Consider the following 27,861-nt stretch of genomic DNA (forward strand, 5'->3'; position numbering starts at 1 on the left):
CCACTTGCACATGCATTTTACCTTTTGTAGTTATCTTGAGTCTTTTTAAAACACTTTCAGTTTTGAATTATTATCCATAGAGTATTTACAAAAGATGTGAACAGTAACTACTGTATGTTTTTCTAACCCTTTAATTCTGTGTCCAGGAAAGCAGTTGATTAAGTCAAGTTTTTACAAAGCAAACATTTCCCCAGTAATATAGTAAAGGCTAATCCTCAGTGGTTAATCTTCAGAAATCCCATCATGTTAGACAGACATTTACTAAGCCTGTACCAGAATAGAGACTCTGAATTATGTTGGAGGGATATAAAGATGGATAAATGAATAAACTCAACCTCCAGAACCGTGTAGTAGGTATGGTGATGTATTTGTGGGACAAAGGAGGTGGTTCCATTGTGATTATTACCACAAAACATTACCCTTACCTGTACCATTAATCATATCACAGTAACTTGGCCAATAGGAGAAAGTCCTTAGGAATTAAAAAAAAAAAAAAAAAAAAAGAAAGAAAGAAAATGAACATTCTCATGTCAAGAGCACCTTCTCACATTACTTTGTCCATTATGATTCATTATTTCTGCTAAACTAATATTGACTAGACATGACAAACTTCAAGTTTAAAAAGTGTTCTAAATCATTCGGTCTTTTTTTTTTTTTTTTTAAGTTTTCATCTTGTTGAGATAAATGAAGTGTCTGATACCATTAACTGGCCAGATTACAAAATAAAAACTGCCAAATGTTGTTAGTTAGAAACAACTTGCAACAAAAAGAGTTCTCCAAAAAGAATATTGAGAACTGTGTATCAGGAATTTAGATCTTTAGAGGAAAGTTTTTTTATGCAATGGGAGAACTGGATTGTGTCATAGTATGTTGAGTGTTCAAACTGAACTGGAGGAAAATATTAAGTGGATAACTGATGTAAACTCTGTATGAGGGAGAAGAGGGGAGTGTAGAGGAGGAAAGAAGGAGAAGCAGATGTTGGATCAATAGAGACTGGAAATGTGTAGATGGTGGATTTATACTCTCCTCCCTTTTAACTTTTGTATGAGTTGGCATTAAAGTAGAACAGAGTTTACACATTTATACTCTGGTATCTATATAAGATATATGTTAAAATATCTGGAAATAATAAAAACAATAGTAGTGATAGTTAGTTTTTGATGATGGAAAAATGGGTGGTTCACACTCCTGCCATACAGTCCAGTAAGATATGAAGGCAAGCTGTTGCTTCTTACCGTGGTCAATTAAATTAACCTTATCATAATCTTAATGTGAAATTCTTACCAAATGGGAGCATTTAGTAACTCTCCTCCAAACCTCTCTGTAATATTGAACAGAAGGATGTGATTTTCCCCTGAAATGACCATTTAGAAGTCTGTTCTCCTCCATTAGATTTTTCTATTAAAAATGTGACTATGAACTCTGTAGAAGAATAAGGACTACATGTGTATTTAACTGGTTAATGCCATTATTAGATAGGGACTTATCATAAGGCAACTGTTAGTTAATAAAAAGATTTCATCTTGTTTGATTTTGATTGCAGTATTCTTTGTCAGGAAATAACTGATCTAAAACACATTTTATCTTTGAGAAGGAAAGGCTTTCTTCCTTGATATTTATTGGAGTTTGTCCTATTTTAGGCATATGGTAAATTAGGTATACTTCAGATGAACAGGTAGGAGGAGCTTGGTTAGAAAAAAATCATGGCTCTATGAACGTATTTCCATTACTGTTTCACAAGAGACATGTTCTTTATGTTCAAGTTTAATATGTAAATTTTAGAACTTGAAATACTAGTTTTATTTTTGCATTGACAAAGTTTTTAAAAGATGAGTTATCAATATAAAAAATTCTTTGAAGAAAATTTTGAAGGAGAAAGTCATGAAAGCACTGGCATGAATTTATTAAGCTTCCATCTTTATAGACACATTAAGCCATGTCACTGGAAGGAACAATTTTTATTTGACATGCTCAGTAAAAAAAACAAAACAAAACAAAAAAACAGTAAGATTTATTTTCCTACCTGCTAGACAAATAGTTGATGTGTTGTCTTCCTTTCCATTCATGGTTACATAATTGTATGGGTACGTGATAGTGCTGGTTATGCCGCAGAGATGGAAATAGTCCTCTTAGATTTCTTTAGGTAAGAGAACTTGTGCATAGAGGTCAACCCTCAAGTGGGGCTGGTACTCGGCAGCTCTGTACTGGTGTGGCCAGTCGTCACAACTAAAGGGATAACGCCTGGCACAACAGGAGTTCGTTCCTAGGGCTGAGATACAGGCTGCTGTGTTCCACAGGTGGGTGCCTGTGCCTTAGCAGTTGTTACTAAACCACTTACCTGCCTTACAGTCCCCTAGTGTCTCTCCCACACACACACACACACACACATACACACACACACACACATACACACACACACACACACACTTTACCTGGATACTTACTTTTTGCCTTTATATGTGTCAATTATGGCAACTTTGCTTATGTTGTCTTTTCCGGTGAAAACTTTATAAACTCCATCTGCAGTATTATTGTACTGGAAAGAAATGCACAAGAAAAAATTACCTCTAGAACAAGCCATATTTTCTGTGTTAGAAAGTATATAATCAGTTCCCTTTTGCATTTGTCAAAAACTGTTCATACTTAATTTTATATGATTTGAAATATACCTAAAGTTTTAAACTTATTGGTCTTTAACACTTGAAAAAGACAATATAAATGGTGTGTAATTAGTACTAGATGCTAGATGCTGATACAAAGGAACAAGACAAATATCCAAAGATGATATGATCCAACTGCAGCACTCTTTATCATAATTAACCCAGTAAAGCCATTTTGATCACTATTCCTGTTATACTGAGGTGAGGGGATATTGAACAAAATCTTTATGACAGATTTCTAGTGTATTCTAAATGTTGTGATTTCTAATAAATGGTAACTTAAGTTTAGGTACATGTTAAATTAAAAACAATTAGCCCAGGAAAAAGTTAAGAGTATTTGAGTTAAAAATTGTAACAGAATCTCTGATCACTTAAGGTATTCTACATTCCTATTTAATTGATATATAACCTGCAATTCTAAAAAACCATCTAAAGTAAAATAGGAACAATGTATTAGAAAATACAACTAATATCACATACAGGGTCAAATGAAATCTTAGTCAAAATTTCAATGCAAAAGTCAGCTCAGAACCATCAACTGTAACTAAGGACATCACCAAGGTCACATGTCTTTAATAGCCAAAGTGCTATTCCATGACATTTGTAGATTACTAGAAGTTCTTATCAACTACTTCTATGAAAATGTGCCATTACTGATTTAACAGTCTCTGTGTGTGCAGTTTTGGCTGACTTATAAATTTACATTCAAACATGTTTGCAAGAGTTGTAGAGATGGAGGAATGACATGAGTATATTTGATACAAATAAAAATACAGTATTAAATTCAATGTTTTAGAAGGGAAATCAAAACCAAAAATAGTGCTAAAAGCCCTACTAATTTACAACCTAACTTCAGACAACTTTATTTTTATTAAAGAATGAAAACTTAATTAAATCTCACTTTCTTAATTTTAAATTTAATTGTTAAATTCAGGTAAGGAAATTTTCCCAACTGAGAAAGGTAAATCCACGTGAGACAGACTTTTTAAAAAAAGATTATGTATTCCTAGGTCACAAATAGGGTTAATACACTAAACTATAAAATTGTGAATTGCCAATGCCATTATGTTTATCCAATTAAAGTCTAACAACATCAGCATTAATTTTTAGTACTCACAGGAAAAAACACACCAACTGTGGTAGAAATAGGGTATGGAACCGCATTCAGGAATGGATCTGTATAGCCCCACAAAAGTTCTTTCACAGTTCTCTTTTGAAACATAGAAGATTTTGAACTTTTCACAAATGCATTGAGTATTAGTTGAATAAATCTACTTGGATAGAGGTGGGGTGCAGCCTACAAGAAAAATCACTGTTTAAGACATCAATTGTAGTATGAAGTTTTTAACAAATAAATGGATAAGTAATAGAATTGAATTTAATAAAACATTTTTTAACTGAATCATTAAAATTACTGCAAAATCTTGGCAGGACAGAGTGTAATGTTTCTTAATCTCTGAATGATTTCATTTGTGTGCCTCAGCGTGAGCCACAAGAAGATGACTTTCAAAGTTAAATCCTACCTTTTTAATGGTGCACTTTAAGTGATCATCTAATTCAGGTGATTATTATATGATTTTGTGATGTTTCCAAATGACCATAATTCAAATGCGTGATATAAGAACACATTTTCATAAAAATGACTGAACAATTAATATCTAATGATAGTTCTAATCATGAGATTATGTATTTTGGATTCTAAAGTATTGCAAAACAAACAATTTTGTTATTTGTCTACTCACTGCTACAGCCAGATTGAGGATGGTAAATGTGTCATTCTCTGTTCCAATTGATAGTGAAGGTTCAAAGATGGCACCCTTGTGCTGATTGAAAGAGACCGTGTGGGTCTCAGAGTCCTGCTTTATAATTTCCTTGGCTAGATAACGAACTCTGAAAAACACAAGTAAATAAAATTCAGAAAAGTTGTTTCAAGTGAACATTGATTCTTGAATGACGTACATTCATGCAACAGATATTTTTTGAATACATAGACTGTGTCGAAAATTATGCTAAACAAGTAGGTTAAAATGATAAATAAGCCAATGCTGAGTTTCTAGGAAATTAGATAAGGAGGGCCTTCAATTTAAAATAGCAGGGGAGAAGGAATATGTGTTATTATAGGAGTTTACACAGTCTGTGGGAAAACACAGAATAGTTACAAGCCCTGGCTTGAGATGGTCACGGTGAGGATAATGGACAAGATACAATTCCACATAAATGGTCTGAATGCCAAATAGAAGTTTAGTTAGGTAAAACAGGGTAGAAAGTATAAAATAAGAAGTAAGAACATGATGTACTTTTAGAAATGAACATGTTTCAATATGGTTGGTTTACAGAGCTGAGTAAAGACAATGGTAGGAAATAAAGTCACTGAAATAAGCTCGATCTCAGTCATTAAAGATTGGTTCCCATACTCAAATGTTTTGCTTTTATCCTGACGATGAAGAGGAGACAGTAGAGAAGTTTAAGGAGGGGAATAGTAAAAATAGTGAGAGCACATTTTCTTTTTTTTTAATTACTGAAGTACAGTTGATTTACAAGGTTATGTTAGTTTCTGGGGTACAGCATAGTGATTCAGTTATGCATATATATATTTAAATATTCTTTTTCATTATAGGTTATTACAAGATATTAAATATTGTTCCCTGTGTTATAAGTAGGACGTTGTTTATCTGTTTTATATGTAGAATTTTGTATCTGCTAATCCTAAACTCCTAATTTATTCATCCTTCACCCCCTTTTCTCTTTGGCAACCATAAGTTTGTTTTCAATGCCTGTGAATCTGTTTCTGTTTTGTAAATAAGTTCATTTGTATCTTTTTTTTTAGATTCAACCTGTAAGTAATACATATTTTTCATTCTCTGACTGATTTCACTTCGTATCATAATATTTAGGGTCAGTCTGTGTTGCTGCAAATGGCATTATTTTATTCTTTTTTATGACTTGAGTAGTATTTCATTCTATATATACACCATATCTTCTATAAATCATCTTTCCATAGATATTTAGGTTGCTTCCATGTCTTGGCTGTTGTAAATAGTATTGGTATAAACACTAGAGTATGTGAATCTTTCTGAATTAGTTTTTCCAGATATATGCTCAGTTGTGGGATTGCTGGATCATATGGTAAGTCTATTTTTAGTTTTTTAAGGAACCTTCATAATGTTCCCCATAGTGGTGGCACAAAATTCCATTTCTACCAACAGGATTAGGAAGATTCCCTTTTCTCCACAGCCTCCCCAGCATTTATCATTTGTGGACTTTTTTGATAATGGCTGTTCTGACCTGTGTGAGGTAATACCTCATTACAGTTTTGATTAGCATTTCTCTGATAATTAGTGATATTGAGCATCTTTTCATGTGCCTATTGGCCTTCTGTATGTCTTCATTGGGGAAATATCTATTTAGGTCTTCTGCCTATTTTTTTGTTGGGTTTTTTTGGTTGTTATTGAGTTGTATCAGCTGTTGGTATATTCTGGAAATTAAGCCTTCATCATATGCATTATTTGCAAATAGTTTCTCACACTCCATAGGTTGTATTTTCATTTTATTTATAGTTTCCTTTGCTGTGCAAAAGTTTATAAGTTTAATTAGGTCCCATTTTTTAATTTTTGATTTCATTTATATCGTCTTAGTGGAATGACCTAGGAAAACGTTACTATGATTTATGTCAGAAGATGTTTTGCCCATGTTTTCTTCTAGGAAATTTGTAATATCCCGTCTTATGTTTAAATCTTCAAGCCATTTTTACTCATCTTTACTTTCCTTTATCAATGTTTTACAGTTGTCAGTGTATAAATCTTTCATGTTCTGGTCAGGTTTATTTCTAAGTATTTTTTTTAAGCTATTTTAAAAGGGTTTTTTTTTTTTTTTTACTTTTCTGATATTGCTTACTGTAAAGAAATGCAACTGATTTCTGTGTGTTAATCTTGTATCCTGCTCTCTGCTGAACTGATTTATCAATAGTAGTTTTTGTGTAGAGTCTTATACAGTTTTTATATATAATGTGCTTGTGAGCCTGGGATGAATCCAACTTGATTGTAATGTTTGATCTTTTTATGTTTTGTTGGGTTTGATATGCTAATATTTTGTTGAGGATTTTTACATCTGTATTGATTGAAGATTTGGTCTGTAATTTTCTCTTCTGGCAGTGTTTTTGTCTGGTTTTGGTATCAGGGTAATATGGGCTTCGTAGAGTGACCCTGAAATTATTCCTTCCTCTTGAATCTTTTGGAAGAGTCAGAGGAAGATCTGTGTAAGTTCTTTGTGTATTTGGTAGAATTCTGCAGTGAAGGTCCTGGACTTCTGTTTGCAAGAAGTTTTTATTTATGTTTTTTTTAAATTACAGTTTCTGTTTCACTTCTAGTGATCAGTCTGTTCAGATTATTTCTTCTTGATTTGATTTTGGTGGACTGTTTCTAGTAACTTTGTCCATTTCTTTTAGGTTGTGCAGTTTGTTCACATATAATTGTTCATAGTATTCTCTTACTTTTTTTTTTGTTTCTGTTGTATCAGTTGTAATTTCTCCTCTTTCATTTCTCATTTTGCTTATTTGGATCTTCTCTTCTTGGTGAGCCTGTCCAGAGGTTTGTTGATTATGTTTACTCTTTCAAAAAGCCAGCTCTTGGTTTTATTAATTTTTTCTATTGTTATCTTAATCTCTATATTATTTGCTTCCTCCCCGATCTTTATTATTTCCTTCATTCTGCTGGCTTTAGGTTTTGTTTGTTCTTCTTTTTATCATTCTTATAAGTTATAGTTTAGGTTGTTTATTTGAGATTTTTCTTGTTTTTTAAGAAAGGCCTGTATTGTTATAAACTTCCCTCTTAGGACTGCTTTTGCTCAATCCAGTTGATTCTGAATGGTTGCTTTTTTCATTGTCGTTTGTCACAGATATTTTTTAATTTCCTCTTTCATTTCATTGTTGACCCATTAGTTTTTTAGTAGCATGTTTTTTAGTTTCCATGCAGTCGTCTTGTTCTCATTTTTCTTTCTGTGGTTGATTTGTAATTTTGTGCCATTGTGGTGTGAAAGGATGCTTGAAGTAATTTCTATCCTCTTAAATTGTTGAGGCTTGTTTTGTATCTGAGTATGTGGTATATCGTAGAGAATGTCCCATGTAACGTGAAAATAATGTATTTTCTGGTGTTTTTTGGATATAATGTCCCAAAGACATCAACTAAGTCTAACTGTTCTATTGTGCCATTTAGGATCTCTGTTGCCTTGTTGATTTTCTCTCTGGAATATCTATCCATTAATATTAGCTGGTTGTAAAGTCTCATACTGTTACTATATTCCCATCAATTTCTTCCTTTATGTCTGTTAGGTTTTTTTTTTTTTTAAATGTATTTAGGTGTTCCCATGTTGGTTACATATGTACATGTATTAATGAGTATAATATCTTCTTCATGTATTGATCCTTTTATCACCATATAGTATCTTTTATCTTTTTTTATGGCCTTTGTTTGCAAGTACAAGATATTTACTGAGGTGAAATAAGGTATACATTATTCATTGCTCTGTCATATATCTCACTATTATGTCTATTATGTGATGTTATAATAGTTATCTTTTGTTACCTAACTAAAGAATGAAAAAACATGGGACTGAAATGTGAAAAACTAAACAAACCAAAAAAAAATCCCACAATTGATTTTAATATGGTATAGTAAAAGTGTAAATCCCTGTAAGATAGGTATTATAAATGTTTTGTATCCCTAAGCAGTGTCCAGTGCATGGTAAGTTCTTGATAGATATTTTTGAGTGAATAAATTAATTGTTGATATTCTTTAAAAAAAGAATTCATGAAAAGATAGAATTATATTTTATTTCTAAAATAATTTCATCAAAACTTTATTTACTCTTCTTGGAGTACCGGGGACATACAAAGAATATAAAACTCCGAAACAAGAGCCTGAGCAGTCAGTTACTAGTCAATTACTATTTTCTCTTAGATAATTTTATTTCAAAATTAGATTACATACTATATTATCAACATTTAAAATTAAAATATTTAATTTTCAGGAATATTTATTTACAAATAATAATTGATTCAGTGTCAGAATAATTGTGTTCCCAATTCTAGTTTGCTTAGTTGTACCTACAATATTAAATCAGTAGGTGGCACGCACTAACAGAAAACTCCTTTAATCCTCTGTTTAGAATGTGCTTTTAAAAAGAAGATACTCAAATTTTTGTTTAAGAAATAGAATATAAAAAGTTTTTAGAAAGATTTTGTTAATAAGATCAAAGAGAGGAACTTGTCTTAGATTTAGCCCAAGGTTGCTCTCTTTGTACTCCTGCCAAAGCAAAGAAACTTAAAAAAAAAAAAAAAGATTTATGTTGGATCTGAGAATATTATGAAGGAATTACTAGGTTTTTATACAGATGGTATAGGTTGCAATGTATATAATTAAGATCACAATCTGGGCAGTTTCATGTTTTGGCCCATGTTACAGCTTGATAATCAAATTTTCATCAGGTTCACTTCAGCAGCCAAATAAGCCTGTGGTTCTCACTGAGGAGGGACATCCTCCTCCACTTCCAATTTCAACTGAATTCAGGGTAAAATGTATGCAGAGGCAGGCTCACCTCAACACATGGAATACTCTCTGACTATTAACTTTTTCTGAAAGGTAACCAGTCGTTTTCCCATTATTTTAAAGCACACAGGCAGACACTAGCAAGTCCATTTTAATGACATCATGAGACAAGATGACTCATAACTGATCATAAATCCCTTTAACATTGTTATGTAAATAGGAGTTTATTACTTACATAGTTTAGCTGGAAATCCACCTTCTCTTCTCCAGCCCTCCCTCATTGCCTCTATAAGTAAGTGAATTACATCTAACCCACCCCTACTTGCATCCCTTAGAGAGATAGGTTAAAGCCTCCAAGAATAAAATTTATATTAGTTGTCACCTATCAGAGCAGGACTAGGACTGGATTCAGTGTTATGTTAATGTTTCCCTACACCCCAGTTTATCCTTAAAAGTAAAAACATGACCCACCCAAACAATATAAAACAAAACCCATGATGAATTCTCAAATTCTAACAACTATTCTTTTTTCTTACATGAATTTAGCTCTTTCAGAGTATTATTTTAAACAACTATTTAGATTCTTATTAGGTCATATGTGAGTCTTAGATATTCATAGGTACACAACATAGCTATAAAATTTTTTGAGACAAGATATTCATACAGGGATTTGATAATAATGTAAGCACTATATGGCCATGAAAAAATAAAAATATTTTCCAAGGTGAGTGGTTTTTGTTTGTTTGTTTGTTTTTTGTAACAATGAAAACCAGGTCTTCTTTGACAGAGTTATGACTTGTCCCAGGCAAGTGCATGGAGACAGGAGACTTGAAACTTCTGTTCCAAGGACAGAACAGCCACCAAGGCCTCTGAGGCTTATATCTCATGTGCTGTGTTTGAGTGTGAATTGTCACTCTAGAAATGTATTAATGCGTGGAGAGGAAAGTATGTAATTATGGATTACAAAACAGATGACCAAGTAATACTGCGAATTATAAGAAATCATTCCAAATATGAAATTTTGTGGTAATACTTGATCACAGTGTACAACTAGTTGTAATTATTCTTCAGGGGAAAATCAACATTTGTATAACAAAAAGGTACAGGAGGACTTAACTTTTCCTATATGGATAGCATAAATATATATATATATATCATAAACATAATACTTGAATAAGCTTAGTGTTTTTAGCACTGCAGTCTCCCCTTTTCTTACTTTGATAGAAAAGACACATAGTCTGTAATTTAGTTAGGAGAAAATGTACACTAAAGTCTAAGGATTGGCAGCTCTAGGTTTGTATGAACATGGAGAAGCATTTCACATCCTCTGTAGTCAGTTTTGTTTTTAATTTATAAAATGAAAAGCTCTGGCTAATTATACCCCCTAGTTCTAATAGTCTAAGATCCTGTTCAGAAATATATTGAACTATTAAGACATGCAACATAAAGTTACAGCTTATTCAGTCTCAGTAGTGGAGAAAATATAAGAATGAAACTACTGAATAAAGAGAAACACTCATGTGACCTGGAAATTAGTTTGAATAGAAATCCTTAGCAGATATTGCAGTTATATGAAATCAGTGCTGTGGTTCTCAAACTTGAGTATGTATTGAAATCACCCTGAATATTTGTAAAACTTCTTGCTGGGCTCCACACCAAGAGTTTCTCGATTGATTTGGTCTAAGGTGGCCTGAGAATTTACATTTCTACCCAGTTCCCAAATGATGCTGATGTTTCTGGTCCAGGAGACACACTTTGAGATCCACTCCTACAACAATTTTAGGATTTGCTAAATACTCTTGTTTTTAAAATTTTGATAGATTTTTTTCTATTTAGCATGCATATTTAAAGTTGTGAATATAAGGCACAAGTGTAAAACATCTGTAACTTTCTTCCTGAAACTGTAGTTCTTACACTAATTAAGTCCGTAGGTTAGGATTTTATATAGGCAGAAACAAAATATTTCAGTGTATATTAACAAAAGAAAATACAAAGTACGTTTTGATACAATGACATTTGTCAAATGGGAGAAATACATGAGGTCAAGGAAAGAGTGCCACTTTGTTGTGGGGACTCACCTGTATGTGTAAGGACCTCTTTGCTTAACTTTAATTTTGCTGCTGTTAACTGCCACTTCCTCTGGATTCTGCACATCAAAGATCCAGATCTGTCTGTAAACTTCTGTTCCTGTTTTAACCCAATTTTTAAAAGCAATTGTACCTTCTTCAAGGACAACTTCCTATGAAAAAGAAAACAAATTTGGGTTATATATTTGTAGTAAATACGGGCACTTGTGGGAGGTTAAAACCTGTAGTCAGTCAACGCAGGGACCAAGCTCAAGTACCTTGTTCATGGGAACCTTCCCAGCCTTGTCCCATGCTTGCAACAGAACTGTTTTCAGCAAATTATTATAGCAATCTCTTTTAGTTAACCTTTTACAAAGAGAATCAGTGTGTGATGTTCCAGACATGTCTGTTGGTTTCAAGGCCAACCATTGGCAAGCTTTAGAGTGACCCTGTGGCAGTATTGCGACAGTTTGGAACACATTTTATTAAGCAAATTTTATTAAAGCTTTTTCCAAAAAATTCTTATCACGTCAAACATTAAATTCTCTTCTGCCCTCAGTTGGACTGAGGAGGCAAAACAGAAAAACTCAGAAAAATCTAGTGGTATTAGAAGCTTTTTCCTTTTCTTTAAAAGTTGAACACTTCAGGGGAAGATGACTTACCATTTGTTAAATTAGGAAAAGTACAAATTTGACTTCTTCCCTTTAAAATCCTGCTCCATGTGGCTTTCCTAAGTCTCAGTATATACTATTTGCAAAAACCTGCTAGTCCCTGTTTCCAAATATTACAGCCGTCTAACTCATTACTATTAGGTTACCACTTTTTAGATAAAAGAATGAAATAAGGAAGTTGTCTTACTCCTTAAAGATCATTGATGCCCCCTGTAGTGAAGATAGACAAGTGGAAAAAAGACCAGTGACACAATCAGAAAACCCGACATTAGAAATCTCTCCTGTGCTTTAGGAGCTGTGGGAACGAGTAGAAAGTCATCAAATCCCTCAGGTCAGTTTTGCTTTCTGTAAAATGAGGAGTTTTATCATAGATGCTCTCGTGGTTTCCTTCCAAGTCTTTCTCTGAGCAGGAAGTCTGTGAAACTGCAGTAGCTAAGGCAGGCAAGTTGACTCTGCAGCAGGCAGTGCTTCCAACTGAGAACCGTGGGCGGGCGCCCAGGTGTAAAACTCCCACTCAGCCTGGTGCGCCAGAGGGAGAGGAGGAGAGTCCTCCACAGACAGCGAGCCGAAGACCCATGGTACAGAACAGGCCGACCTGCTTGTTCCTTCACCTGGAAGCATCACTTCAGGGAATGATGGGTCAGGAAAGGACAGTGAGCGTTAGCATGTTTCTAGTGGAGCATGCTGAGGCTCTGAGAACCCAGGTGGCTGGCCCAAGGGCAACCCGGCAAACACGTAGAAGTACAGTCATGATGAGAATCCTAGTCTCTGACCCTTAGGCGAGTCCTCTTTACATCATGTTTTTACTGTCTTTTTTTCCTGTCACCTCTGCACCTACTTGGTAGAGGTCAAACTAAATTTCGTATCTTCAGGATACTTATTGCTTAATGCAGAGAATAAAGGCATTCCTTAGAGAAGGACAGACGTCAGCTGGAACACCACTGCAAAATCCTGTGCTGTTGCAACCTTTCACACTGGGTCCACTGGTGCTGCTAGTGATGTGAGACCTTACTTTTTAGAAGCAGTTGTCCTTAAAACACATTTTATTTACTGCTAAAAAGTCTTACTTCCTTAGCAAGCCCAAAATTAAGCCAAAATTGCATACAGACAAAAGTATTAGGACTTTTCTAAATGTAAATGGTGTTGCTGAGGGTATTGAAACTGAAATCTGTGTGGAAGCTGAAAGCTTTGTTAATTTATCCATTTCAAGAGACTTTATGAGGGGTAAACACACAGGACCATACACATGATTACTCTCATACTGTAAGAATCTTAAGGACTAATACTGTATCAATTATTTATCATGTATGTCTCAAGGCACGTATTTTATTTCAGTTAAGGAAATGGACTCAATAAATAAATGCTTATAGAACTGAAAAGAGACTGTGATAGAATGTTCTTGGCAGGACAGAAAACTCCCTAACTCTAATGCTTGTGCATTTAATATCAAAAGACCTTGTAACTGTATCATGCCTTTCTTCTAAAGGCCATGAATCACTTTGCCTTATTTCTTGCTCTGGAGATATTTTTTAAAATAGAAAAGTTGAAACACAGAGTTGAACAGAATACACTGAATTACTAGTGGTTAGAGTTAATTGTCTAACCTCATCCATTTATTTTAGAGGTAGAAGTGAGTCCTACAGAAAAGATGTCTGATTCAATGTTGTATGACAGTTTTGTAGTAGATAATGGAGAATTGGGTCTTTCACTCCAATCTATGTAGTTTCCGTAACACCATGATTTGTTCAGAGCCAAAGAGGAAAATACTGAAACAATCAAAATAGAAATACATTTCTTTTGATCATAACACTGTCATGTGTACTTGAAAATCATACAGGCCTCATTAGTACCAAGACAGAATTTTCATAAGCTCCTCTAATTTTAAAAGGAAAAAAGGTTTTTAAGTCTTCTGTAAATTGACAGGGTTTGATTTTAAATTGACTTTGGACTGTCTGGCTTATTTGGCAAATCTTTCACTAAATTTGATGTACAAAGGTGATAGTTATATGTACAGAAAGGGTAATAATTTAATTTAAGATCCTCTCACTGGGCTGAAACATACATCAGTATCTGTCCCTGATTTTAAGTATTCAGACTCTCCAGGCCTGGCAATGACTGGATTCCAACCTGGTGACTCTCATGTGTCAGGGTCTCCATCTGGTTTGAAAGCCATTTACCTTGAAACTTCTGTTTCGCCAGATTAATTTGAAAGCAGATGTTTGGGAGAATAATAATACCTTCTATCTAGTCACATGATCACTTGATTAGTGCCGTTGCAGGAGAGCAGCTCTCATTAACATGACAGGCAACTATAGCGTAACTTTAGTGTAACTATTAACATATCCTTCGGAAATAGTTATAGCTCGGTGTTAGAGTGTGTGCTCAGCTTGTTTGAGGTCCTGGGTTCAATCCCTAGTACCTCTAAAAATTTTTTTTCAATTTTTTTAAAAAGTAAAAAAATTTTTTTAAAATATTCTTGATATCTTCCTATTTGTGGAGTATGTAAAGTACATATGTAGAAAATGTATTGCCCCATTCAAGCATCTTATAGGGTACCTAGAGACAGAATCAAATATAGCAGATTTTAATCTATCAGTAGATTTCCTTACTCTGGTCCCAGTTAGACCAAGTATACTGGTTTCTTCACTCAAAACCTAGAGTGTGGTGGTTAAAAGTAAAAGTAGATGCTGTGAGTTTGATCCCCAGTTAGGTCGTGTGCTAACTGTTTAAAATTGGGCTGGTTATTTAGTTTCTTTGTATCTCAGTTTCCTTATCTGTAAACTGGGAATACTAATACTAATAATAGGTTGAACTATATGAAATTAGTGTTTATGAAAGTCAGGATAACTGGAATATGGTATAATTAAATATTTATCCTCATAGGTTGTTACAAGAATTAGTAAATGTGAGCACTTTGAACAGTGTTGGCATATAGCCAGCATTCAGTAAACACTGGCTATCATTATTGTAAAAATCCTATCCACCCTTCATAGGGAGAGCTCTAATCTCATTTACTTCCCAGATTGCTTTAACTATTTCTTTCACAAGATTACTGTCTAAACCAGTCATGTGGCAATAATTTATGTAAAATCCTTTGACACTTCTTTTTCTGCTGTTTAATCATTTTTATATTTACTTTCCATCCAGTGAAATTAGAACTTCCGTAAAAAGCAGAAACATACTAAAAACATTTATCTTTCCCCATCCTTTCCACTCACTACCAAAATTTGTTCTGTTTAGGACTAGTTACATGCAGTCTTCACATATTCGAAAAGTTTTTTTCGTATGTGACTACATTATGCACATGTATGTGCATGCCAAGAGAAAGGGATCTTTAATTCTGTTGTTGATGTTCAACAGTTCATATCATAAGGAAATTAAATTAAAATTTATTTAAATTTACTTATGTTATATTCGCTGAACGTTTATTGAGTGATACCAACAACATCAAGGGATAAATTGTCCTTTGTAAATGGTGGCATAACTGTGACCTTTTTCTCAAGTCCTTTGGTCATTTCTACATTTCACGTTCATGGCACCTCATGCTATTGACTTTTAGTCTGTCTAGCAAGATTGTATAAACCTGCTGGCTCCACACAAATCTTTTAGGAATCATAGTCTAAAACACCAGTAAGAAAGTTTTCAGCTATAATCTGTGAAAATCATGAAGTCTCTAGCAAATATCCCTTAGAAATAAAGAGTGAAAAATATACATATATATGAAGTAAAATGTGTGCACTGCTTTAGACCATTTCAAATGCTGGTGTCAGGTACCATCTTTAGAACCAGAAGGCATCACACAGCCCCCGCTGTATACTTTAGTAGAGTATATGTAGAGTATATAGTATAAAGTATATATTAGGGTAGATAGAGTATATTTAGTCCTATATGCTATATTAACCTTTTTAAATAAAGTATTTTAATTATTGTTCTTTTTTTTTAATGGCACTTGTGTACAGATAATAACTTTCCCAATGTGATGTTAGTCCATTCAGTGAACCAAGTAATCTGCAATGAGTTTCAGTGGTGAACAAAAACTGACCAGCACTAAAACTTCTATATATTTGTAAAATAACAGCATTAACCTAAGTGTTCCTGAGGCAGAGGTGAGACAGTTGGCTCTCTGGGTTGACACATAATTCAGAGATGTGACTCTTACTGTATCCCAATGTGTCTGTTGTTTTGTCTCTACATTAAGACTCTAGAAAGCAAATATATAGTTCAGTTTTACCTATAATCTCCATAGTAGTCAAATCTCTCTGAGCTCTGAGTTTTGAAATGTACACTGCTGTTCATATCAAATCATGTATGAAACCTCTTCTAGTCATCTGAGGTATACATTTCCATCAATAACTCAACTGGACATCTTGCAGTTTGCTGTTTTTACTCCTCTCTCTCCATATTTAGTCCCTCTACTCCACTGCATCCCCCATCCATCAGTTCTATGTACTTCACCACACTACACCACAGTGCTTTTTGTTATGTGCAGACTGTGCATAGATCTTTCTAAAAGGGAGTCTTAAATTTTGCTTGAAAGTTGTCATGTCCTTCATGGTTTTTCCTGGTTTTCCTGTTTTTGGTCTCTTTACTTTCCAATAATAAATAAAGAATGTTCCCATTTCTGTTGGAGAATTACAGAGTGCAAGAGTGTATTAATTGTCTAGTCTCTGCCTCCAGGTTATCTAGGTTTGGAAACTGACTAGTCCTGTTTTTTGGCTTTATGAGTCGACAAGTTGATTTAAGGTCTTGTGCCATTAAAATGGGTAAAATAATTGAACCTTTCATAGATATTTGTGAAGGTTAAGTTTGTTAGTTAATATGAAGCCCTTAGTAACACTAAATAAGTGTGCTAATAAATTTGTACATTACTATATAGTATAGTATATTAGTATATAGTATATTTGATATCAGTCTCTGAATGCAGATTTTGTTATACGTAACACCTACCAGAAAACATACACCATGTACTATAGTCTTTCACATTATTAATTAAAGTTTCCTGCTTAATTAATCAAAGCTTCCTGTATCTTACCCCATGTTGTTGTCTTTCTAATCATCTCTCTTTTTAATCCTGTGTTTTTGGCACATTTTCTATATTCTTCCTTCTCTCTTCACAACATTCAGTTGCATTTCCACAACTGTTTCCATAGTATTAATTAGTCCTTTGACACATTTATTGAAGTGAGACAGTTTTTTAAATTGTAGAACGTAAGCATTTTATTAGCTAAACCAAGAAACATTGGAAAATAGTAACTTCTTGTCCTGAGAAACTCAGTTTGAAATTTAATCTTCATATTTATTTGTGAACTAAGTCAATGCTTCAGTGAAATATAATGGTATATATTTATATTCCTAGTAAGAGTAAGAAGTCAAATACGGGTGAATGAATGAGATAGGTAAAGGTCTTGGCAGGAACAGAAATTGCAGTATGAACTAGCAGCCTAGCCCAATTTATAATCAGTTCTGGTTTTTCTCCATTGTGCACTGTGCTTACTAATATCTAAGCCATTGATACCCCAGCCAGGCTGACAGCTTAGGCCAGCACTTACAGATGTTCTATTTGGGAAACATGTTTCATATAAAAGAACATACATGCCTTTGGTCAGGGCACACACTTGTAAATTCTCAATAGCCCTTGTCTTCACTTTTTTTTAAACCTTGTTTCCAAACCCCTGAAGCCATTTGAATTTGCCATCCCTAGTTTAGGACTACAGCAGATCTGCTTCTCCTCATTCTAATCTTCTGTCTCTTTATCAGTTAAAGTTGGTGAGTGTGAAGCTGAGTTAGAAGAAACTAGAGTGGGAGATAAATTTTGCTTTTTTGTGCAAAGCCTATATATTAGTTGACTTTATTTTTAAAACTACGGTCAACTTGTTATATATATACTAGGATATGTCCTACATAAGATTTCTGAAAGTTATTTTCTAAGAGTCAAGTATAAAACTTCCTCAATAGGAAATATTTGTAAGACAATCATCTATTATTACATGTATTTTAAAAAGCAATTTAGCCAAAAACAATTTTACCAGCTTTACCAAATATTTGTGTCAATATTAAATAAAGTTATGTTTAACATATATATAAAGTATGATTTTATTTTCTCAGTATTAACCATAGTAAACAACTTTTGTAAATGTACCCTCACAAAATACACTTATTTCTCATTCAGAAAGTGTATCAACATAGTTTTTGGTCATAATTAAAAGTAATTAATAGTGAACAGTTTAGGGATACAGAAAATATTTAGATGTAAAATACGATATCAAAAACAGTAATCGGGAGGAGAGGAGAGTACAAATGTAAGTTTCTTAAAAATGCATTTGGAATTGAGATGAATAACTTAAAAGAATCATATATATATATAAATCATATAAATATATATATGTGGGGGAGAGGGGAGAGAGAGAGACTGCTATACAAAAACCTTATGATAACCACAAACCAAAAATCTAATATAGGTATAAACACCAAAAAGGAAAAGTAATAGAACCATACCACTAAAGATTGTCATAAAATCACAAGGGAAGAAAACAAAAGAAGGGGAAAAAAGGATTACAAAAACAAATCCAAAACAATGAACAAAATGGCAATAAGGAGATACATGTCAATAATGACCTTAAATGTAAATGGACTAAATGCTCCAACCAAAAGACACAGAGTGACAAATTGGATATAAAAAATAGGCCTTATATATGCTGTCTACAAGAGACTCATTTCAGATCTAAAGACACACAGACAGAAAGTGAGGGGATTGAAAAAGGTATTCCAAGTAAACGGAAATCAAAAGAAAGCCAGAATAACAATACTTATATCAGACAAAACAGACGTTAAAGATGCTACAAGGACAAAGAAGGATACTCCATAATGATCAAATGATCAATGCAAGAAGATATAACGCTTGTAAATATATATGAACCCAACATAGGAGCACCTAAACACAAAGGGCAAATATTAACAGACATAGAAGAAATCAACAGTAACACAGTAATAGTAGTGGACTTTACCGTGGTCATGTCAGTGGACAGATCATCCTGACAGAAAATTGGTAAGGAAACACTGGCCTTAAAGGACACATTAGGCCAGATGGATTTAATTGTTATATATGGAGCATTCTCTCTGAAAGCAGCAGAATACATTTTCTTTTCAAGTGCGCCTGGAACATTCTTCAGGATAGATCCCAAAACAAGCCTTGGTGAATTTAAGAAAATTGAAATCATTAAGCTTCTTACCACATTGCTTTGAGATTAGAAATAATTGCAAGGAAAAAACTGCCAAAAAAAAAGTGTGGCGGCTAACCAATATGCTGCTAAACAACCAGTGGATCACTGAAGAAATAGAAAATTACCTAGAGACAAATGAATATGAAAATTCAAAACCTATGGGATTTAGCAAAATCAGTTCTAGTAGGGAAGTTAATCATGATACTAGTTTACCTCAAGACCTAAGAAAAATCTCAGTTAAACAACCTAACCTTAAACCTAAAGGTACTAGAGAAAGAGGCACAAAAAAACCCCCAAAGTTAGTAGAAGGAGATAAATTGGAAAGATAAGAACAGAAATAAGTGAAATAGAGACTAACAGCAGAAAAGATCAATGAAACTAAAAAGTGGTTCTTGGAAAAGATAAATAAAATTGATAAACCTTTAGCCAGATTCATCAATAGGAAAGGGGAGAGGGCCCACATCAATAAAATCAGAAATGAAAAGAAGTTAAAATCAACACCACAGAAATAGAAAGGATCACAAGTGATTACTACTAACAACTGTGTGCCAATAAAATGGACAACCTAGACAAAATGGACAAATCTGTAGAAAGATACATTCTCCCAAGATTGAACAAGGAAGAAAAAGAACATATGAACAGACCAGTTACCAGTAATGAAATTGAATCAGTAATTAAAACCTTCCAACAAACAAAAGTCAAAGACCAGATGGCTTTACAGGTGAATTCTAAACATTTGGAGAAGAGTTGACACCTATCCTTCTGAAACTATTCCAAAAAATTGCAGAGGAAGAAACACTTCCAAACTCATTTTATAAGGCCAGCATCACACCTGATACCAAAACCAGACAAAGATAATTACAAGAAAATAAAATTAAAGGCCAGTATCACTGATGAACATACATGAAAAAAATTCTTGACAAAGGCAAACCATATCCAACAATACACTAAATGGTTTGTAAACCATGATTAAGTGGGATTTATTCCAGGCATGGAAGGAGTTTTTCAATATCTGCAATTCAATCCATGTGCTACACCACATTAACATACTGCAGAGTAAAAACCATACGACCATCTTTATAGATGCAGGAAAATCTTTTGAGAAAATTCAACATCTATTTATGATAAAAAACTCTCCAGAAAGTGGGCATAGAGGAAACATACTTCAACATAATAAAGGCATACATGGCAAATCTCTGTGAACATCATACTCAGTGTTGAAAAGCTGAAAGCATTTCCTCTGAGATAAGGAATCAGACAAGGATGCACATTCTGGTCAGTGTTACTCAACATAGTTTTGGAAGTCCTGCCACAGCAATCAGATTAAAAAAAAAAAAAAAAAGGAATCCAGATTGGAAAGGAAGAAGTAAACTATCACTGTTTGCAGATGACCTGATACTATACATAGAAAATCCTAAGTACGACACCAGAAAACTACTTGAGTTCATCACTGAATTCAGTAACATTGTAGGATATGAAATCAATATACATAAATCAGTTGCATTTCTATACACTAGCAATGAACTGTCAGAAAGGGAAATTAAGGAAACAATACCATTTACCATTACATCAAAAAGAGTAAAGTACCTAGAAATAGATCTGTCTAAGGAGGTAAAAGATCGGTACTTGGAAAACTGTAAGATGCTGATGAAAGAAATTGAAGATGACACTAACAGATGGAAAAATATACTATGTTCTTGGATTGGAAGAATGAATATTATTAAAGTGACCATACTCCCCAAGGCAACCTATAGATTCAGTGCAATCCGTAAAAAGGCAAAAGGGGAATACAGGATGGAATGAATCACAATGACAAGAAATATTCTCAATGCTGCTTGTACCTTTTTAATTGTCTTCTCAATGAGCAGGTCTCCAACTGGCATTAGAATACCTCCAAACACAGCCAGGACTGCACCGATGACAGCGCCAGCGATGAGCCCACAGTTTCGGTCACAGACCATTTTTCTTGTTCGGGGAAGAAATTAAGGTTCAATACCGGCTTCTTTCAAACTCTCAGGTCCTTTTAAGGTGATTTCCAAGAGGTTGATTCTGTCATTAGATCATGAAACAGAAGTTTAAATATCAGTACAAAAAGATCAAAGTACAAGGAAAACATGCAACTGAAACAGACCATTTTACCATTTTTAAATAAACAAATGCTTTTTTTTTTTTTTTTTTTGCTTGTTTTACGAAACTTTGTAGGACTTCCTTCTCTGGCTTTGAACTACCTAGTAGTGATAGAAATAATAAATATTGTAACATAGAGCATTTCTTCAAAATTCTCCTCTTTAAAATTTTCTTCCTATGTATGATTAACACACTGAAATCTTATCTAAGGAGAACATGCTTACTGTACTCTCACCTTCCGTTTACGTTTCTTCAGCCTGGGACATTTACTGGCATCTTCACCATCAGTTTGGCTACTATACTCAAACACATCCATCTGCACCCTGCCTGGAGTTCTTCTGCAGACTGAATGTGGGTGGACTGATGTCTTTTCTTTCTAAATGCTGAGCAAGTATGGGGACAGGTGTTTTCTTTATTATACCTTTTTCACAAATAGACAGCAAAATCTGGATTTCACGGGAAATGACCTGATGTCTCAGAAGGAATCAGTTTTTCTAGTCATTTGTAAGCTACCTGTTAAAAAGCAAGAGTAAACAGGGAAAATGCACTATTAGAAAATTAATATTAGAATACTCTAATATAATCAGAATTATAATAACTATTAGAAGAAAATTCCATTTTCAAGAATATTCAGTTCATGCCTAAATTTTTTCTTATAAATGGTGTTTAAAACATTGAAATATTTTAAAGCAGAGTAATTTATTTTCCGTATAATTTTTAATAACTGACTGTTGGGTAGTCTAAAGGTGAAAAAAATTGGATGAAAATATATCATGCAGAGGATGCCTAGTTTCTGTGATAAGTATTGGTTTCTTACTGGTCTTAAATATGCATTTTTAAACATACTCAAGTGCAATATTGTTCATTGTGTCATGGGAAACTAACCTGTGCCAATTCTGTAAATACAGCTAGGTTGTGTCAGTGTATGTACTTCACCTAGTCAGTCTTATCTTTGGTATCTTTATGTAATATATGATTATTTCATAAAGATTACAAGAGAACTCTTAGTGGAATGAGGATATCCTATTGTAACAAAGTTAAGAATTTAGTATTCTAATATTTGAAAACATATCCATTTGAGCTTTATTGGTTGCAACAGCATTTTTTAAAACGGGATTGCTAAATGTTGCTAAATTTTGCTAAAAGGGATATATATGTGTGTATTTTCCCGTTTGTAGATTCTGTGTCATCACCTAGTTGTGAATCTGACTTTTCCCAGAGTCATTCTCCTTTATTCAAGCAGCCCCATGGACTATAGGAAAGAGTTTCTGCAAGGGGGGCAAAGTCTCAAGAAAGTCCATTGGAAGGCCAGGGGACAGCACGTTCTCCAGTGCCTCCCTTTCTAAATCTGAGTACTCATTATTATGACTGCCAGGGACCCTCTGCCCAGAGATGTTAAGTTTAGGCAGACCTGGGTACTGCCTAGGCTCGTATCTGCTTTGCACCTAAACTCTTTCCCTTGAGTTTTAACATAGCCCACTGCTATTGAATCAAGTTAATCAGAAAACAGAAGTGTTAGTAATTTATTCTGTTGAATTGTGTGGTTAGACAGTTACTGGTCTTACACTGATCTAGATGATGTAGAAGCATAGATACAAGTAACATTCTAACAGTACTTCATACATACACTGATGTTTTTGAGAGGGAGAGATTGAGCTTACCTACTTTTTCAAATTTTCAACTGACTGACTCACTTTTGTTACCTTGATGTAAGTTTCCATTTTTTTTCTTTGAGACTAAATAAGATGTTTCACATGAGTGTAGTCCTCCTTTATCAGCAGCTTTGCTTTCTGTGGTTTCACTTACCCAAGGTCAACTGCAGTCAATCAAAGGTGACTGAAAATTCAGAAGGAAAATCGTGGATATGGAGGGGACTACTTAGGGTTGGTGTTATCTGTGATTTTAGCATCTGCTGAGGGTCGTGGAAGGCATCCCCCAACACCTGTGGATGTGAGGGACTTGCTGTACTTGGGTTCTTTCATTCTGCTTCAGCTTCTTGTCACCATGAGGAATTTAAGTATTGCTATCATAATCTTATTTTAACCTATGCTTCATACTACAAAATTACAAATATAATTGACCCTTGAACACCACAGAGCGGTTACGGGCACGGACCCTGCACACATGGAAAATCCACATGTAACTATACAGCCAGCTCTCCTCATTTGTAGTTCTGTATCTGTGGATTCAAACAACTACACATCGTGGTTCAGGCAGTACTGTACTATATATTGAAAAAAATTTTTTTGTAAAAGTGTACCCATGAAGTTCAAGCCTGTTTTGTTCAAGGGTCAGTAGTAGCTTTATTCACCTGAAGCTAAGGAGGGACAAATACATTATGTAGGACATACACTGAGTACATCGGAGGAAAGTTCAGATTTTTCAGCAATTTCTACTCAACAGCTTTTCTGCCTATGTTTATCTTCAGAAATAAGTGTATTTTATTCCCACTCTTCTCTAAAATTTAGCTATTAAAAAATCTGTTTGAACACAGTTTTTTTTGATAATGGAGTTCCTTATATAAAAAATTATTTTACTGCTAATTTTAGATTGTATTTCAGTCTTTATTATTTCTTGATAAGAAATAGACAGGACATTGATATCTGTAATAATTTGCTGCTTACTTAAAATGCTTAAATTTAGAAAACAAAAAATACTCACAAGAATAGAAATGAAAACTAATTATTGGGACTTAAGAAAAAATTTAAAAGGCATTTTATATCACTAATCACATACCTTTCTTGAGTATAGGAAGATCAGCTGTATCCTATCAGTTTATAGAACTTAAATACTGTGCCTTTTGTAGAATTCATGAGTACATTTACATGTGGGCTGTCTTTGAAAGAAGAAATAGTATCTTTTCTGTTTCTTTTTTTTGCTGTCATATTAGTGGAGTTGTTCTAGAATGAATTTATGAGCATTATGCCTTTCCACTCTGTTGGAAACCTGAGGGGAGGAACTGAGACTGAGCTACAAGAAGTATCTCCAATAAGTAGGTCAGAAAATCAGAGAAAGATCCCAGAGAATCTAATTATTCCCATGTGTGGATGAAGCTGTGTTCCCTGGGAAACTCCACCTGGAAAAGACATGGCCCAGAAGTAAAATTCCCTTGGATGTGAGCTGTGAAACTTCACAACAGTTTCAGGTGACAGGATTACATTCTTGTACAATAAGTTCCTGTATCCATAAGAATAAATCCTCTCATCAGATTTTACTGTAACCAAAGAGGGCAGAAACTGTGGCCCTTTCTTTCTCCTTTCAGTCCCACCTTACTTGGTTTTTGAGTCTCACCACAGAACCCAAGGGCTCTGTGGAAAATGTTTAAATAACTACATTAGGAGATCTCCATCAACTTTTCTTATTGAAGTTACCATAATCTTCTTAATTTATGTGTGCATTTCCATCCTATCAGAATAAATGGAGGTAAAAATATGGTAGAAAAACATTTATAGACATCTGTAATATACAAGAATATGCTTGACTAAATTATGCTTTCCAATTATTACAGCTTAAAACTTGTTTTGGTGGTGATCTTACAAAATTAAAACAAGTACATTGGACTTATATGTTATACTAAGGATTCCTTCTCGAAACAAGCACATCTTTTGGAGTACTTTTTGGAGTACTTGATTACAGAGATTACTATAGATTTTCAGTGATTCTCTTAGAGTCTTATTGGTTTAAATAAGATTATCTAGATCCATTCTTGAGTCAGACACAGAAATGCTATTACCTTTTTTTCCAACCTCAAGTTTTATTATAAATATTAAGATAGTATACTATTTGCATGAGTTATGAGTTACGATACTTGCTGTGAAGTCAAATAATTTACGTGGGTCTTAATATTAAGTCTTTATGATTATTTCTGTAGGTGGGTATATTATATATCTTATAAGATTGCCAGTGTCAAATAAAATTAAATGAGATAATAAAAATTCCTCTCATAACAGATTTTTATTTAAAATGTTAAGACATTATTATGAACAGCTATAACAGTAAAATATTATTGCATATTGGCCAGTTATTTTTTAAAAATCTAATAAACGTATGTTGTTTACATAAACAGAAATGATTATTTGCACAACACTTAGATTACAATAAAATCTGATGAGAGGATTTATTCTTATGGATACAGGAACTTAGAATATCGTGCAAGAGAAAAGCAGTTTCTTGCTTAGAACAGTGCTTCTTGAAAATTTCAGTCATGGCTTGGGCTAGTGAATTAAAACACCTTGTGCTTAAATCAGAAAATAGTTACAGAATCAGTTTCTTCAGAAAGAAAAAATCCACAGGATTCAAATATGTTTGAGTAAACTTGGCCAAACATTTTCATAAAAGGTAAAGGTAGCAACTATACTTCCAAGATGAATTCCAAAATTTTCACTATACTGTCCAAGTACCTCTCTGACTGTAATTAATAGATTCCTCCCAGGTTTACCAAGTATTTGGTTTATTGTTCTGGTCTAATAATGCTAAACAAAAAAATTATATGTATTTTTGTCCTATCATAAAATCCAGTGGAACACTGGATTCTCTATGAAACAACAGTTTAAAAAATGTATATTTTGATTATTTTTGAACCAATATTAGAATCAATTTTGTTTTTACTAATTTAAAACTACATAGCAAAGGACTGAAAAGTACATGCAAAGATTTTTTAAAATATCTTTCAAAATGTAACTTGATAATTCCAGAAACTGAGATACTCTAAAGAGTTTGTCATTTACAGTTATGTATGGATTCACTTACTATAATAAAACTAAAACATTTAATTTCCCCAGAATGATTTATCGTTATTTAAACTTGGTATCATCACTCAAGAAAATAATTTGCTGATAGTTATAATACGCTTCCTTAAGTAACCTTGATTCATTTTTATTCTGCTACTAAATTTTATATAATTTTATGCAGACTTATTTAAGTCTAAAATCATTATCTAAAATTAATATAATGTACCATTTCCAATAGCGATTACAGTATCTTTCTTCATTTAAAAAGGCACTTAAGGACATATCTAAAATACACATTGCATTTAACTCTGTAGACAGTCAGGTTCACCCAAAATTGTGCAATTCAGACAAAAGTAAGCAAACTACTGACTTTGTAGAGTAATAAGTAGTTAACAGTTGCATATTAAAAAGCATTTTGGCATAAGAGTGGCAAGACTTTCATAAGAACTAATCCCATTATACTGATTTTTACTTACATTTATTTCCTTTTATAACTTAAATTAAAAATCATGTATAAATGGCCTAAGTAGACAGTGGAAGTTTTGCAGTAATCAAATTGTATTGTAAATCATTTAAAATATTAACAAATGTTTACAGATAAACGTAAGATTTTAAACATCAAGAAGTGAAATGTCATTGACTATTAGACAGGGTTTTAATACTTTTTAAACATAGAAGGTAGGAAGCTTCATAACTTGGAAAACAATACAAACCTAATTTCCTATCACTTGTGAGAGAAATCTTTGTATTTAAACAAAGTCATTATGACTTACCTTTAAAAAGGCTAAGAAGGATTTTTCAATCAAGTGCTCCAACATTTGAACAGGCAATTCTTAGTAGGACCAAATGGTATTCTCCAGAAAAACCCTACACTGAAATCCTCATTACACAAAGTGTGTAAGTTTAAATATGCTTAAAAAAATTGTCAGATCCCAGTGAATGGTTTGTTGCAAGAGGAACTAAAAAAAGGAAGAAACTAACATACATCCTACTACAGATGTGGCTTTTAAGGGTCTATTTTTGTTGTTGTTCTGGTGAGTGAAGCCCATCACATCTAAGACATATTTTTCTTTCTTTCTTTGAGGGTGGAGCCATCTTCCCATACAAGTGTATCAGAGGCAGAGAGACAGAAGGAACTGACTTGCTGAGTGGCCTCTTAATATACTCTGTTTAACTACACAGTCATTATTCCAGATAATAAACTCTGGGGTGGAAAGTGCAGATGAGAGAATCATCAGAGTCTCACTTTCCTGCATGATTTAGCTTGAAAAACTGAAGTTTAAACGAAATGTGTTTTTCTATACAGCATTAATCTAAACTGTGTTGAACCTAATAATTGCGAAAACAATTGGAGGCTGTCAACAAGGATGATAAACAGACTTTAAAAAGGGAAATAGTCTATTGTTCTAACCGGAAGTTCTTCACTATTTATCACTTTCTGTTTTTTAAAAGTTTTATGATCACAGCAAAATCCTTCTATGAAAACCAAAAGATTAAATTTCTCTTAGATTTATTCAGATAAAAAAATAACTATTAAATAACATTTAGATAGAAATACTATTCAGGATGACTTTTTAATAGAAAAAAATATATTCTTATGTTACTTTAAAAGAAACTCACTATTTTAAGATCTAACCAAATGAAAGGTCCTTATCTTTGGGAGGGGAAAATAAAGACCCTCAATATTAAAAATATGTTATTATGAAAAAATTCCCAGAATCATACAGGCAAAATTGAAATATTCAGTAGGTTAAACTATCATCTGTCAGACAGACCAGCTGAGTAAATGCCTCTAAGTCAACCTTGAAATACAGCAAGTTAACAGTAACAGTATAGAAATATATT

General features: G+C 33.4%; 1 protein-coding gene across 1 annotated transcript in view; it reads right to left on the reverse strand.

The window, feature by feature from the left end:
* Positions 1 to 27,027, reverse strand: part of LOC105100371 (platelet glycoprotein 4) — a 44,809-nt gene extending 17,782 nt beyond the window's left edge. The window contains exons 1-8 of the mRNA XM_064487633.1: positions 26,790 to 27,027; positions 21,708 to 21,799; positions 21,001 to 21,208; positions 11,281 to 11,441; positions 4,403 to 4,550; positions 3,778 to 3,957; positions 2,445 to 2,536; positions 426 to 472 (exon numbers count right to left, since the gene is read on the reverse strand). Of these exons, the coding sequence (XP_064343703.1) occupies positions 426 to 472; positions 2,445 to 2,536; positions 3,778 to 3,957; positions 4,403 to 4,550; positions 11,281 to 11,441; positions 21,001 to 21,120 (748 nt within the window). The 5' untranslated portion in view covers positions 21,121 to 21,208; positions 21,708 to 21,799; positions 26,790 to 27,027. The remainder of the gene's footprint in view (positions 1 to 425; positions 473 to 2,444; positions 2,537 to 3,777; positions 3,958 to 4,402; positions 4,551 to 11,280; positions 11,442 to 21,000; positions 21,209 to 21,707; positions 21,800 to 26,789) is intronic.
* Positions 27,028 to 27,861: the final 834 nt, after the last annotated feature.

The sequence above is a fragment of the Camelus dromedarius genome, chromosome 7 (genome assembly GCF_036321535.1).
Source record: "Camelus dromedarius isolate mCamDro1 chromosome 7, mCamDro1.pat, whole genome shotgun sequence".
In the NCBI taxonomy this organism is placed as follows: domain Eukaryota; kingdom Metazoa; phylum Chordata; class Mammalia; order Artiodactyla; family Camelidae; genus Camelus; species Camelus dromedarius.